Here is a 16,011-nt window from a genome sequence, read left to right as displayed (position 1 = left end):
CTCAGGTAAAGAGCTAGAATGAAAATTTAACTGGTTATTTTCTGGGTAGTAGGATAATAAACAATTCTTTCTTAATGTTTCTGTACTTTTCAAATTTTATTTTCTATTTTGGCTGTGCCTGAAGCATGTGGGAGTTCCCGGGCCAGGGAATGAAGCTGCACCACAGCAGCAACCTGAGCTGCTACAGTGACAACTCTGCATCTTTAACCTGCTATGCCACAAGGGAACTCCATGTCTTACGTTTTCAATGCAGAGATAAAAAGAAAAAGCACTGAATTATTTATAACAAAGGTTTCTCAAGGTTACGGAGAGTCTCTTTTGTTTCTCAAAATAATGGATGTGAAAAATGTACCCGAATACTGAAGTATGGGGCTCAAGGGAAAAGACTTAAAGAGGTGAGAGAGAAAAAAGAAAAAAAATGACTAAAGTAACAATTTCCTGAGATACAGCCCATGCTAGGAATTGCAGAATAAATACATTTTTGTGGCCCAAACATTCCAAATAGAGATTGAATTTTCCAGTTTGGGTGGAAACAGTACAAAGAAGCAGAGAGCCACTTGAAAATTCTTACTCTAAGAATTCCATGCATGAACTAGATTGTCCTGACACATAGAGTGAAGAGAGGAAGGAGACTTACTGAGAAATCTCTTTTGGGAGTGAGCTTCTTGGGGAAGTGATCAAAGGCATAAGGTTTGGTGCAGACAGGATAGCGGTTCCGGTGGATCTTGTAAAACAGGTGTGCTGACTTGTCAAGCCGATAATCACAGATGTATACATCTTGCTCCTTCACTCCTTTGGGTCTCCCTATGAGTCCAAACACTGTTAAAGAACCCTTCCTATTTGGTCTCTCTTTCCCTCCCCATGAGCTGCCCAGGGACCATGACACACCAATGGGATAGCAGCAAGACCTCTAAGAGTGAAACACGGCAGCTCTGTTTTTTTTTTTTTTTTGTCTTTTTGTCTTTTGTTGTTGTTATTGTTGTTGCTATTTCTTGGGCCGCTCCCGCGGCATATGGAGGTTCCCAGGCTAGGGGTTGAATCGGAGCTGTAGCCACCAGCCTATGCCAGAGCCACAACAACGCAGGATCCGAGCCGCGTCTGCAACCTACACCACAGCTCACGGCAACGCCGGATCATTAACCCACTGAGCAAGGGCAGGGACCGAACCCGCAACCTCATGGTTCCTAGTTGGATTTGTTAACCACTGTGCCACGATGGGAACTCTGGCAGCTCTGTTTTGATGGGGGGAACGACTAAGCATTTAGCGACTGTAGAAGAAAGGAGACGCTACTGTCAAAGAAAGCGGGGAGGGAATCTAAGAGTTGAAGGGCATTCCTTCAAATATTCCTGCAGGGATATTTGAAAGAACATTTTGAGGGAAAAACAGAGCAGATTATGGGGAAATTATGAGAAAAGAATGGCAGTGTAAATGAGGGCAGTACATTTGGTAATAAACACTTTACAAACTGGCGGATGGAGAAGTCATCAGTAGCAGGGAATTTCAAACAGTTAGTTCTTGAATGGAATATATATTCTTCTAGACTATTTTGTTCTGATACAAAAAGAAAGAGCTAGGCATCTAAACTCTGCTAATAATAACAACCAACACGTACTAAGTTCTACAAGAGCCATAAACTCTGCTTAGTGCTTTTACAGATTATTTCATTTAATTCTTTTTTTTTTTTTTTTTGTTGTTGTTGTTGCTATTTCTTGGGCCGCTCCCGCGGCATATGGAGGTTCCCAGGCTAGGAGTCGAATCGGAGCTGTAGCCACCGGCCTACGCCAGAGCCACAGCAATGCGGGATCCGAGCCGCGTCTGCAACCTACACCACAGCTCACGGCAACGCCGGATCGTCAACCCACTGAGCAAGGGCAGGGACCGAACCCGCAACCTCATGGTTCCTAGTCAGATTTGTCAACCACTGCGCCACGACGGGAACTCCCTATTTCATTTAATTCTTACAAAACTCTCTAAAATAGATACTAATCCCTATTTTTGGTAGGCTAAGTAACTTGCCCAAGGGCACACAGGTAAAAAGTGGTGGAGCTGAAATGTGAAATCAGATTCCTGACTCCACTTTTAATCACAAATCTTATGAAACTATTGTGCTTTTTTGGTTTAATGCAGAGAGTTAATGATGGCCACAGGGATTCTGGAATGGGTGTGTGAAGTAACTTATCTTCCTACAAATACTAATAGAATGTTAAATACACAGTAGAAGAATTATATGAGTTAAATTAACAAAAAGAGAATTAACATTTACTGAATACCAAGCACTAGGTAAAAGAAAGAAAAAATGTTACATAGCTCTTTGAAGCTTCATAGTTCCCTTAGATAGTCTTTTCTATCAGAGAGAGACTATAGGAATGAACAGTTGTAGGTTAATGAATTAGGGAACAGGAGATTATTAAAGTAGTCCAGATCACTTACCTTTACAATATGTATAAAGATCCAATACACAGCAGGTCCCCACCACAGCCTCCAAGGGAATTATCTCATAAAGTGGCACCCGAAATAGCTCATTGTGATAGAACCGACGGGATGGAGAGTGGTGGGTTTCATGGGGACGAAAATAATGGTGACCAAAGGCAAACCGTTCCTCTCTAAAAAAGAAAAAAAGAGGAGAGATTTAGTTAATTAGCAAGAGCCAACTAAATATCCAGCTCTGTGCTGAAAGGACACAGCGGAAGAAGAGACAGAACCTCAACACGTACTTTTCATTCTTCCAAAGCTTCTCAATGCGGAATATGTCAAGTTTATCTCTGTTAATGTGAGATAATAGTCGATAAGACTGCCGAACTGGGTGGCCATCAGGGGTGCGCCGACTATCCCTCATCAGATATACACAGTCACCTACGAAGGCACAGGAGAAAGACACAGGTTAAAACGATTCCTGCATAACTTCTATTGGGTATCCATTAGTTGGACTCAAGGTCTACATACATAGAACTTAAAATCTAAAATAATAAATATGTAACTATAGGGAATTCCCATTGTGGCGAAGTGGAAATCTGACTAGTATTCATGAGGATGTGGGTTTGATCCTGGGCCTCACCCAGTGGGTTGGGGATCTAGTGTTGCCATGAACTGTGGTGTAGTTCGCAGATGTAGCCTAGATCCCACGTTGCTGTGGCTATGGCACTGGCTGGCAGGTGTAGCTCTGATTTGACGCCTAGCATGGGAACCTCCATATGCTGTGGGTGTGGCCCTAAAAGGAAAAAAAAAAAAAAGCTTTATATGAAATCACCCTGGTTTCTCCAAATTAGTTTTATTTAATTGAGGGTAAATGTATGTAAGTCTAAGGACTTGAGGATATAAAAAATATAAATTCTATTGCTATTAAAGATCATATGGAGACAAGGTCAACTTTGCCAAGTCAGCTCCCATGTACATACCCTGACGAAGCAGCAAGTCATCTCGGAGCAAACAGATGAAGTAGACACAGCCAGGTTGGGTGTAGTGGGGCCGAGGGATCATGGGTACCTCCTGGTAAGAGGAGAAAGCCAATAGCTAAGGGAGGGGACTATGATACACACAGCCTCTCTATTCAAGAGAAAAAAAATCAAAACCTAGGATTCCCAACCAATTAAGACTTATGGTTAGTCATTTCAACACACCACAGATATACATATATATTTTTTTAAAGATGAAAGCAATTAGAGCTGTTACACTTGAAGAAATGAAGGTAGAGGACAAATCTGACAGGCTAACTATCCCAAACTATATTCTAAGAAGCACAAATTATGTGTCTGCTCTGTGTCATCTAAAGGGCATACGAAAATGTGTGAATGGGGAATTTGATTGTCATAATGACTGGAGAAGGCTACTAGCATTTAGTGCCCAAGGGCCAAGCAAGCCAAACATTCTGCAGTGTATCCCTCACAACAAAGAACTGTCCACTCAAAATGAGAATAGCACTGCTAATAAGAAATACTGCCTAAATACTTCATTTTATAGAAGTGACTTGCCCAAGATCACACATATAAATATGGCAGAACCAAGCCAAAACTCATTTAATAACTTGGGCAATGTCTCCTAAAAAGTGGGCCTAAGATTAACCTGAGTCTAGCGCTCTTTTCATTTAAACACTGCTTAACATAATGATACTTAGAGTGCTCAAGTTCTGGACTTTACAAGCTACTTCTTTTATGGACAGTTGACAGTGTTTATAAATATCAGTTTTCTATAGTACTATTCTTCCATAAATTTTAAATATTCTACCTTTGGTCCCATTCCTGAGAAAAGAAAGGGCAGAATTATTACCCTCAATGTGAAGTGTAAGAAACTGAGGTGTAGAGAGGGAGAACAACTTACCAAAGCAAACTGAGTGCATCAGGAGCAGGGGAGATGAGATACAATGTGCCACATCTCCTACTTTTATTAGAGAATTATCAGAGGGCAACTTACTCTGTCCACAGGCCTCGGGTCACATTGCTCACAAAGGTAGTGCTCCACATCTGAGTTCACTCCCATACAGTCACAGTGCTGCCACACCTAAGGAAAAAAATGTGTGTGTGTAGTGGGTTAGCCCTACAGAGAGAAGTCCTGGGGGCATAAAACAATTAGTAATGGGGACAGGGTAAAGTAAAATAGGAACTAAGGGTTAAGGTGGTAAGAAAGAAACGAAGAGATAAACGGTAAAATGGGGGGAAAAGAAAATAAGGATTTATCTGAACATACGTACATAGATTGGTTCATAATACATAGATCTGGACAAACAAAATAAGGGGATGGATAAAGAACAGGAATAAATACAGTACCAAGCTATTACTTACTAGGTAATACAATCAACGATTTATCCACTGTGGAAGGCTTTATCGTTACAAAATATTTTTACTCACCCTTCTCTAATTATATCCTCCCAACAATCCTATGTGTTACTCATAGCTCCACTTTCCCTATAAGGTAATGAGTTTAGATATATCAAATGGGGATACCAGGGCTCAAATCCAGGCCTTGATTCCTTCATCAGAAGCTCTATATACTGCACTCCATCTGTATTAATGCTATATATAGTACCTCTAATGTTTTCCAAGTAAAGCACCATCCTAGATAATATTCTTGATCTAGACTGTCAGCAGGGTGCAGTGCAAAGTGGGTGGAAAGAACAGGAGGTAAAAAATGAAGGGAAGGATAAAATGAAAGGGAGGGAGGGATATAAAAAGGGAGAAAGAAAACAAACAAACAAACAAAAAAACAAAAAAAAACAAAAAAAGAGAAAGAACAGGAAGAGATAACAGAAATCAAGAAAGTTAAAGTTTATAAAAAGCCTGTCAAGACAAGCCCAAAGAGGTAATAAGGCCTGCTGATTTGAATATAGTCACATTAGGACTAGGCTTCTGCTTCATTTCCTAACTCTCACCATGCACTTGTCACACTGGATCATGAGGCCTTCGTCCTTGTAGAGGCCACAGATACAACGGATAACATCATCGTCCTTCTCATGCCCATTCTCTTTCTCAGAGACTGAGGTTTCACTGCTGTCTGCCTCACTTGCTGTCTCTCCCACAATCTCATCAATTTGGGCTGATGCCTCATGTCGGGCGTTGTAATAGGCCTTTCGCAGGCGGCAAACATCTCTTCCAACTGGGGATTTACGCCCATAGTACTTCTGAAGAAAAAAGAAAGAAATCATGTTTGGTCTTCTGAATATGGCTTAAAAAGATACCTGAAGAGGTAGCAGGATTTTCCTTATCCTCCCATTTTGGTTAATAGCTTTTTAATACCATCAAATATAGGTGCCAGACAGTTGAAAACAACTTAAACTGTTGAATTAAAACTAGAATCTGCCTGGTAATTTTTACATTTTGCTCTACTGTTGTCAGTCAACTCCTGTCATTGGCCTTACTGTACCACAGATCAAAAATACAGTGACCATGGAATATGATTAAATATTGCAAGCATAATGTGAAGAAACCCTCTATTTACTTTTGCCCTGCAGATACTAGGGACTAAGCTGCAAGTTTAATTATATTTGGAAGCTGAGTTTCAGTAGAAAACATGTTATAATTCAAGATTGTTCTAATTCTTCTTCAATTTTTGTTTTTCTCTCATTTCTTGTCCTCAATCTCAATCTTCCTTCATCTAAATAGTCTCTTTTGTCCTTCAAACACCTCTCCAAGGTATTTCAAAATCACTAAGTAATATTCTATCTTACATGCATCCTACAATATTCCATCCTTTCCTTTAAATCAGTTCAAGGCCAACTTCTCTCCAAGGAGCTTCACCTATTCTACAACCTATAAGTGTAATACTTCTCAATTCCATTCTTAAGATAGATTTCCTTTTTTTTTTTTTTTTTTTTTTGTCTTTTGTCTTTTGTCTTTTTGTCTGTTGTTGTTGTTGTTGCTATTTCTTGGGCTGCTCCTGCGGCATATGGAGGTTCCCAGGCTAGGGGTTGAATCGGAGCTGTAGCCACCGGCCTACTCCAGAGCCACAGCAACGCGGGATCCGAGCCGCGTCTGCAACCTACACCACAGCTCACGGCAACGCTGGATCGTTAACCCACTGAGCAAGGGCAGGGACCGAACCCGCAACCTCATGGTTCCTAGTCGGATTCGTTAACCACTGCGCCACGACGGGAACTCCTTAAGATAGATTTCTATTTGCCCATACATATTTCTGTGTATTTCACATATACTTATTGTCTTCGGTAAAGAAACTACGATACGATTTAAATGTAGTAAAATGTCTGTATTATGTAAACATAAACGTTTAATACTAAACTAGGTTTTTACAAAAATTGTTTTGGGAATATGATTTAACTTGCCATTCTAGTCATATATCCTTGTAATATCTACAATATTTAGGACACTATATCCTAAGGGTATTCAAAGAAATTGTTTCCTTTCTTAACCAGAAATATGAAGAATAAACCTCTAGAATAGTTCTTGTTCCCCACACTTTTTTTTTTTTTTTCCCTTTTTCTGTTTTTGGCCACATATGGAAGTTCCTTCACTTAGTGCTACAGCTGCAGTAGCACCAGATCCTTAACCCACTGCACTGGGCTGGGGATTGAGCCAGCAATGCCACAGAGACAAGCTGGATCATTAACCCTCTGCACCACAGCAGGAACTCCCAGAACAAACCTCTTAAATCTGTATTTGAAGTCAATGAAAAATACCTCAGCATTCCGAAAGACCTTGAGCATGTCAGCATCAAAAGCCTCCACTGTCTTATAATAACCAATAAGGATCTGCTTCTCTATGGTGGAAAGATCTAGGGGATCAGAGATCTTCTCATAATAATCAGCATTCCTGGAACATAAAGCCATGGTGTCAATCTGGTACACTTAGTACTTTTCTAAAACTCAGATGATTCCCACATTTATGAACTTACTTTTTCTTTGGGGGGAGGTTCAAAAGTGGTGCTGCCAGTGATTGTCGGGAAGAATCTGCAAAAGAATGCAAGGTTTAGTAGAAGGACTTATTATAATATAAAAGGGAAGCAAGTCTTAACTCCTAACTGAAAAAGTAGAAGCCCCCAAATTAAAAGTTTGGAAAAAAAAAATCTAAGATTTTTTTTGAGGCCTGTGAAAAATGCAAGGACTTTTTAGAAACACGGGTAGTTAAATTACCTGGAATATGAAAGCTATAGTGTATATACTTAAAATGGGTAACAATGTTAGCTGTGTAATGAATAATTTTTTTTTTTTTTTTTTTTGGTCTTTTCTAGGGCCGCACCCGAAGCACATGGAGGTTCCCAAGCTAGGGGTCAAATCAGAGCTGTAGACCCTGGCCTACATCAGAGCCACAGCAACGAGGGATCTGAGCCGCATCTGTGACCTGCACCACAGCTCATGGCAACTCCGGATTCTTAACCCACTGAGTGAGGCCGGGGATTGAACCTGCAACCTCATGGTTTCTAGTCGGATTCGTTAACCACTGCACCACGACGGGAACTCCTGTAATGAAAACTTTTGATGAAGAATGAAAGATAGAAACTTACTGCAGTAGCTAGGCTGCTGGAGCAAATTCCTACTCAACAGAACTTATGGCAAAGATCATCTCATCTTTGAGATGTATTCTAGTTCTCATTAACTGCCCATAGTTAATATTACTTCGTTGGTTTGGATTTAACTAAATTCCCAAATAATGAACAATTTACTACTGTAAGTACTTCTGAAATCCATCTTCTCATAACCGTTACTCTATTATGAAAATATAATTCATACTATGGGGCTGCTTCTCACTTGCTATCTTACTTTTTTTGGGCGGGCGGGGGCTGTGCTACCAGGGAACTCCCTTTCTTATTTTCTAACAACTTGCTACACAGAGAGAAAGAGCCTGTTGTTTCAGCCCAGAATGTAGTGACATAGATACATCTACTGCAGTTTCACATTATATCAGATGGGGCTGGTTGAAAAAGCAGAGTGTAACCTTTAGGGAATGTAAAGGGAACAGCTGCCACAAAACTTTAAGACATGTTGGTGTCCTCTTTCCTCTCTACATCTTTCAGTTAACAAAATGGCAAAAAGCCATTAAAATATGAAGATAAATAGTAGGTAGAGAAAGAAAACCAAATTCCTTGGAATTTAGGGAAAGAAAGGAAGCAAAAGTTGATGGCTGACTATAACAAACAAACAAACAAACAAACTCACAGATATAGAGAACAAATAGTGGTACCAGTATGGGGAAGGAAATGGGGACAGGCAAGATAGGGGTAGTGGATTAAGAGGTACAAACTATTATATATAAAATAAGCTGAAAGGATATGTTATACAACACAGGGAATATAGCCAGTATTTTATAATAATTATAAGTGGAGTATAACCTTTAAAAATGGTGAATTACTACATTGTATACATGTCAACTTAAAATATTGTACATCAATTATAGTTCCGTAGATAAATAAATAAAATAAGTGGGAGAGCAGGTTAAAGATCTAGCATTCATTGCCGTAGCTCAGGTTTGATTCTGGCCTGAGAACTTCTAAATGCCGTGAGCACAGCCAAAAAAAAAAGTTGATGGCAAAAAGTTGCAATTAGTTGTTAAAATGTCATTTTCTCTTCTTTCTTTCTTGTGGCTGCATTGCAGCAATGCTGGATACTTCAACCCAATGCGCCAAGCCGGGGATTGAAACAGCCTCCACATTGACTTGAGCTATTGCAGCCAGATTCTTAACCCACTGCATCACAGTGGGAACTCCCCAAATCTCTTATTTATTTAATTTTAATTTTATTTTGTCTTTTTGTCTTTTTAGGGCCGCACCCACGGCATTTAGAGGTTCCCAGGCTAGGGGTCTAATTGGACCTGTTGCCACTTGCCTATGCCACAGCCATAGCAACACTGGATCTTTACTCCACTGAGCAAGGCCAGGGATCGAACCTGCAACCTCATGGTTCCTAGTCGGATTCATTTCTGCTACACCATGACAGGAACTCCCCAAATCTCTTATTTTAAGTGTCTCAAAACATCCTGGTCAGAAAAAGTCATGGGCATTACCAAATTCCATATCTAAAATTAACAACTCTCTTTTTCTACCTTCTCCCCCAACACACATCCAAGATATGTATCTTGGAATAGGAAAGGAGTGGGGTAAATATGTTTGCATGAAAAAAAAAATTTTTTTTTAAACTTTTTTCTTACTTTTTAGGGCTGTACTCACGGCATGTGGAAGTTCCTGAGATAGGGGTCTAAGCAGAGCTGCAGCTGCCAGCCTATACCACAGCCACAGCAAGGCAGGATCTGAGCCATGTCTACAACCTACGTCACAGCCCACAGTAATGCCCAGATCCTTATCCTACTGAGCAAGGCCAGGGATCGAACCTCATCCTCATGGATACTGGTTGGGTTCATAACCCACTGAGCCCCAACGGGAACCCCTGAAAATGCTTTTAAAGTAACTTTATTGCAACTTTATGTCCTTTTCCTTAATGTAGAGGTTAGGGCCTGTGAACCCTCCAAAACATATGCAAAATTATATATATAACATTTTTCTGGGGAAAGAGCCTACAATTTTATTCTCAAAAATATCTGTCAATCAAAAAAGGTTAAGGGAAGTTCTCTGATGGCCTATCGGGTTAAGGCTCTTGCATTTTCAGTACTGCTGCTTGGGTTGCTGCTGTGGCACAGGTTCGATCCCTGGCCTGGGAACTTCCACATGCTATGGGTACAGCAAAAAAGATTAAAAAAAAAAAAAAAAAAAAAAGAGAGAGAAAGAGTACTTGAAATAATTGTTGCAACTCTCATTTAAAAAAATTAAGAATTACTGATATCTTACATTTGTAATACTTTTTCTTAAATTGCTAATTCAATGTCTCATTCAGGAAAACTATCTAAGACAAAGAGCTACTTTTCTAACCTACAGCTAAAAAAATGTGATCTCTAAATATACTACTTAACTATGGTAAAATTCCAGTAAATACAAAAAATTAACCTAAAGATGTAGGGATTTAAGGACCATAATTCCTGAAGACTATATACTTAGTCCAATAATTCTACACTCTGACAAAAGGAAGAATTAAGTAAACTCCTAAATTCTTAATTGTACACTTTCATGTGTTCTTGGTTTTGGACGTCTCAGGTGAATGAATTTGGAGTAAATATGGTCACCTTTATAAGAGATGATGCCATCACAGATTTCTTTGAAGATCTGGGCAAGGCGGGCTGCCCGGGCTACTTCAATATTTTCCTCTGCTGCTGCCAACCGTCTTGTTCGAACAGATCGAGCAGTCTGCAAGGCGGAGAACTGGGTCATGAAGACATCTAGAACAATAAAATGAAAATTAGTTTCAGGAAAAGAGGAGCTCTATGTGGCTTTCTTTTCTGCAATGGATTCTTCCTATTTTCTCTATTTTCCTTGAAGTGAGTAAGTAGATTAGTAGTCATGGAATTCTTTTGGTCATGGAGTTCTTTTTCTCCTCCTCAAAGAAAAATCAGAACTGGAGTCTACGAGAGAGACAAATGCTGCAATTTAGAGGGATCTTACTAATGGGCCAAATGTTAAGAGTATAGTAGTTGCAAATGTGGGTTTCAAAATGAGTCTGCCCACTTTAGAATTCTGGCCTCACAACTTACTTGCTGTCTGATTTTGGGCAAGTTACTTAAACTGTGTCTCAGCTTCTGAAATGTAAAATGAGAATAGGAGTAGCATAGGCATGCTAATACCTCGGAGATACTGCAGATTTGGTTTTAGACCACTGCAATAATGCAAATATTGCAATAAAAGGAGTCACATGAAGTTTTTGGTTTCCCAGTGCATGTATAAGTTATGTTTATACTATACTGCAGTCTATTAAGTGTGCAACAGCATTATATCTAAAAAAAAATGTACATACCTTAATTAAAAAATACTTTATTGCCCAAAATGCTAACCATCATCTATCTGAGTCTTGAATGAGTTGTAATCTTTTTGGGGCTGGAGGAAGACTTGCCTTGATATTGACTGCTGACTGATCAGGGTGGTAGTTTCTGAAGGCTGGGGTGGCTGTAGCGATTTCTCTTATTTATTTATGTTTTTGGCTGTGCCTGTGGCATGCCACATGCAGAGGTTTAAGGACCAGGGATGGGACTTGAGCCATAGCAGTAACCAGAGCTACAGCAGTGACAATGCCAGATCCTTAACGTGCTGAGCCATGAGGGTACTCTGGCAATTTCTTTTTTTTTTTTTTTTTTTGTCTTTTTCTTGGGCCGCTGTCACGGCATATGGAGGTTCCCAGGCTAGGGGTTGAATCGGAGCTGTAGCCACCAGCCTACGCCAGAGCCACAGCAACGCGGGATCCGAGCCGCGTCTGCAACCTACACCACAGGTCACGGCAATGCCAGATCGTTAACCCACTGAGCAAGGTCAGGGACCGAACCCGCAACCTCATGGTTCCTAGTTGGATTCGTTAACCACTGCACCACGACGGGAACTCCGCAATTTCTTAAAATAAGACAACAATGAAGTCGGCTGCATCTTTTTTTCTTTTTTTGGCTTTTTAGGGCCACATCCAAGGCATATGGAAGTTCCCAGGCTACATAGCAATGTAGGACCTGAGCGGTGTCTGCGACCTACACCACAGCTCATGGCAATGCTGGATCCTTAACCCACTGAGCAAGGCCAGGGATCAAACCTGCATCCTCATGGATACTAGTTGGATTTGTTACCGCTGAGCCATGATGGAAACTCCAAGTTTGATGCATCTTTGACTCTTCCTTTCACAAACAATTTCTCCACAGCATGCAGTGCTCTTTGACAGCATCTTGCCTATAGAACTACTTTCAAAATTGGAGTCAATCCTCTTAAACCTTGCCACTGCCATTGCCTTAGCAACTAAGTTTATGTAATATTCTAAATCTTTTGTGGCCATTTCAATAATCTTCAAGCACTGTCACCAGGAGGAGATTCTAGCTCAAGAAACGACTTTCTTTGCTCATCCATGAAAAATCTTACCTTGAGATTGCAGCAATTCGGCCACATCTTCAGGCTCCCCCTTTAGCTCTAATTCTCTGGCTATTTCCACCACATCTGCAATTACTTCCTCCACTGAGGTTCTGAACACCACCCCCCACTCCAAAGTCAGCCATGAGGGCTGAAATCAACTTCTTCCAAACTCCTGTTAATGCTGATAGTCTGACCTCTTCCCATAAACCATGAATGTTCTTAATGGCATCTAGAATCTTTTCCAGAAGGTTTTCAAGTTCCTTTGCCCAGATCCATCGGAGGTATCACTGTCTGTAGCAGCTGAAGCCTTGCATGAAAACAACATGAATCTTGTTGTACATTTCCATCAGAGCTCTTGGGAGACCAGGTGCATTGTCAATGAGCAGTAACATTTCGAAAGGAATCTTTTATCCTGAGCACTGGGTGTCAACAATTGGTTTAAAATATTTAGTAAACCATGTTGTCAACAGATGTGCTGTCACCCAGGCTTTGTGTTATTCTTTTTAAAAGGGCTGATGCAGCGTAGATTTAGCATCATTCTGAAGGGCCCTAGGATTTCTGGAAATGTAAATGACCACTGGCTTCAACTTAGTCACTGGCTGCATTAGTCCCTAACAAGAGAGAGTCAACCTGTCCTTTGAAGTTTGAAGCCAGGCACTGACATCTCCTCTCTGGCTGTGAAAGTCTTAGATGGCAGCTTCTTCCAATGGAAGGCTGTTTGTTTTTCCCTACATTGAAACTCTGTTGTTGTGTAGCCACCTGCATTATCTTAGATCTCCTGGATAACTCGCTGCAGCTTCTACATCTGTACTCACTGCTTTATGTTGCACTTTGATGTCACAGAGATGGTTTCTTTCCTTAAACCTTATGAACCAACCTCTGCTAGCTTCAAACTTTCTTTGCAGCTTCTTCACATCTCTCAGCCTTCACAGAACTGAAGAGAGTGAGGGCCTTGCTCTGGGTTCTAACTTTGGTTTAAAGGAATTGTTGTGACTGGTCTGACCTACTATCCAGACCACTGAAACTAGATGTGTGATTCTCTCTTCACTCACACACTTAGAGGTCATCACTATAGTGTTATTAATTGGCTTAATTTCAATATTATTGTGTCTCAGAGGATAGAGAGACCTGAGAAAAGGGAGAGAGATGGGGGAATGGGTGGCTGGCAGAGCAGTCAGAACATACACAAGTTGACCGCCTTACATGGGCATGGTTCATGGTATCCCGGAACAATTAGAATAGTAACATCAAAGATCAATGATCACAAATCAACAAAAGATATATAGTAATAATGAAAACATTTGGCAGTGCGCTGGTGCAAAGTAGTTAAGGATCTGGCACTGTTATTCTGTAGTTCTGGTTACCGATGTGGCTAGGGTTTGATCCCTGGCCCAGGAACTTCCACATGCTATAAGTGTGGCCAAAATAATAATAATAAAGTACACACACACAAAATGAAAACTTCTGAAATATTACAAGAATAAGCAGAGTTGGGGCAAAACTTCAATTTACAGAAAATCTGTGAAGTGCAATAAAGTGAGTGTAAAAAAATGAGGTACACCTGTATTTTCCTCAAGAGGTAATCTGAGTAGATTAAATGAGATAATGTTTTAATGTGTTTTAGCTTGGTACCTGACCTATAATAATAAATAATTGTTGTTACTATCACAAGATTTGACTAATTGGAAAATAAGTTCAGAGAATTTATGCCAATCAAATCTGAGAAAATAGAAGATTCTGGGCAAAGTTCTAAATCAACCTAGTTCCCACTCAGCATACTGCCTCACACACCATGTGGAATGCTTGTACCTTTAGAGGGAAAGAAGGAAAGAATAAAAGAGTTTTTTGAATACTGTATTCCCAGGTAGAAAGGATGCTTGGACCTGTAAGTTTCTCTGCATTCAGACTGTTCTAGATACTAGATCTGAAATCAGGAGTGCTGGTACACTATTCATTCGTGAAGGTCAGAAAAAGGAAATGTAAAGATCTCTGTGTATAACGCTGATCTAAATGTAGGGGAAAAGAAAGTACTGAAATTAACACGTGTCACTTTCTCCTGTATTTGGCATCACTATTTATCCTGTCTGCAAGTCTTTTTGTAGGTAGGAGAGAACAAGAGGACTACTACCTATCTCATGTCTACTAACTTTAAGGCTGTAGATGAGGTTTGAGAGGCTGTGGAAGGGGGTTTCTTCCTACTCCTTTTTTTTTTTTTTTGTCTTTTGTCTCTCTTTTTTTGTTGTTGTTGTTGTTGTTGTTGTTATTGTTGCTATTTCTTGGGCCGCTCCTGCGGCATATGGAGGTTCCCAGGCTAGGGGTTGAATCGGAGCTGTAGCCACCGGCCTACACCAGAGCCACAGCAACGCGGGATCCGAGCCGCGTCTGCGACCTACACCACAGCTCACGGCAACGCCGGATCGTTAACCCACTGAGCAAGGTCAGGGACCGAACCCGCAACCTCATGGTTCCTAGTCGGATTCGTTAACCACTGCGCCACGACGGGAACTCCCTTCCTACTCCTTAGAGTAGAGACAGGGAAGTTGAAGAGCTGGGATGGACAGGTTATTGCCGATTGATGCTTATATAGTTGGATTTTAACTTTTTTGGTTCAGACTAAAGAGAATCTTTGAATAGACTGCTTGAAAATGATTAAAATCACTTCTGAGGCAATCTTATGGCAATAATAAGAACATTTCCAGGCCTTACCAGACTTAATGTTCCCATCATCTCGGCAGATGCCATTCCAACGAGTATATAATGATGCTGAATGAATATTATCACTGGTGTGCTTTACTTCCTCCTGTTTCTGCCGAATCTTCTCCCAGTTTCGGACCAAGAACACATGATGCTTTAATACAAAGTTCCTGCAAGGAAGGAAGGAAGAATTTCCTTTATTCATCAATTCAATAAGCATCTATTACATGTCTACTCTATGTAAGCCACTGTTATGATGATATAAATGAATACTCATCAGCGAAATTAGCTATTATAAAGAGAATTACATATGGGGAAACATTCAGGTTTTTTAAAAATTAACTGTGACTACAGGACAGAGGACTAAAGCTCATAGGCCAATCCTTTGACTTCTCTGCCTTCTGCCTTTAGACTCTCTGGCTTTAGACTTTACATTAAATTGGCGTTTAGGAGTTCCCATTGTGGTGCAGAGGAAATGAATCTGATGATTATCCATGAGGATGAGTTTGATCCCTGCCCTTACTCGGTGGGTTAAGGATATGGCGTTGCCTTGAGCTGTGGGGTAGGTTGTAGACTCGGCTCAGATCCTGCGTTGCAGTGGCCATGGTGCAGGCTGGCAGCTATAGCTCTGATTTGACCCCTGGCCTGGGAACTTCCATATGATGCAGGTGTTTAATCAGCCTTAGCCTTTCACTGTCTTTCTTTGGTTTATCAATAGCCTCTTGTAACAATCATCTATTTTCATAATCTTTATAATTACTACTTCCTCTGAACCACTCAAATTCCAGAGATATTGCACCTTTCAGGAAACTTCCTTCCATTGCAATCTCACTTTACACTAGCCAAAGGTGTGTTTTTTTTTTTTTTTTTTTTGGCCATGCCCATGGCATGCAGAAGTTCCTAGCCAGGAATCAAACCTGTGCCATAGCAGTGACAGGAGTCACAGCATC

At 40.5% G+C, this 16,011-nt stretch overlaps 1 protein-coding gene across 8 annotated transcripts in view; it reads right to left on the bottom strand.

Annotated features, from left to right (window-relative positions):
• ASH1L (ASH1 like histone lysine methyltransferase) overlaps positions 1-16,011 on the bottom strand; it is a 187,463-nt gene that overhangs the window by 5,971 nt on the left and 165,481 nt on the right. For all 8 annotated transcript variants that reach the window (XM_021089697.1, XM_021089694.1, XM_013997002.2 and 5 more), the window contains 10 exons: positions 15,074-15,231; positions 10,555-10,707; positions 7,340-7,394; positions 7,125-7,257; positions 5,364-5,612; positions 4,409-4,495; positions 3,397-3,487; positions 2,716-2,854; positions 2,432-2,604; positions 638-804 (listed from right to left, as the gene is read on the bottom strand). In XM_021089697.1, coding sequence (XP_020945356.1) covers positions 638-804; positions 2,432-2,604; positions 2,716-2,854; positions 3,397-3,487; positions 4,409-4,495; positions 5,364-5,612; positions 7,125-7,257; positions 7,340-7,394; positions 10,555-10,707; positions 15,074-15,231 — 1,405 coding nt within the window. The remainder of the gene's footprint in view (positions 1-637; positions 805-2,431; positions 2,605-2,715; positions 2,855-3,396; positions 3,488-4,408; positions 4,496-5,363; positions 5,613-7,124; positions 7,258-7,339; positions 7,395-10,554; positions 10,708-15,073; positions 15,232-16,011) is intronic.

The sequence above is a fragment of the Sus scrofa genome, chromosome 4 (assembly GCF_000003025.6).
Source record: "Sus scrofa isolate TJ Tabasco breed Duroc chromosome 4, Sscrofa11.1, whole genome shotgun sequence".
Taxonomy (NCBI): domain Eukaryota; kingdom Metazoa; phylum Chordata; class Mammalia; order Artiodactyla; family Suidae; genus Sus; species Sus scrofa.
Note: the sequence above shows the minus strand (reverse complement) of the source record. Positions and strands in the feature narration are given on the sequence as shown.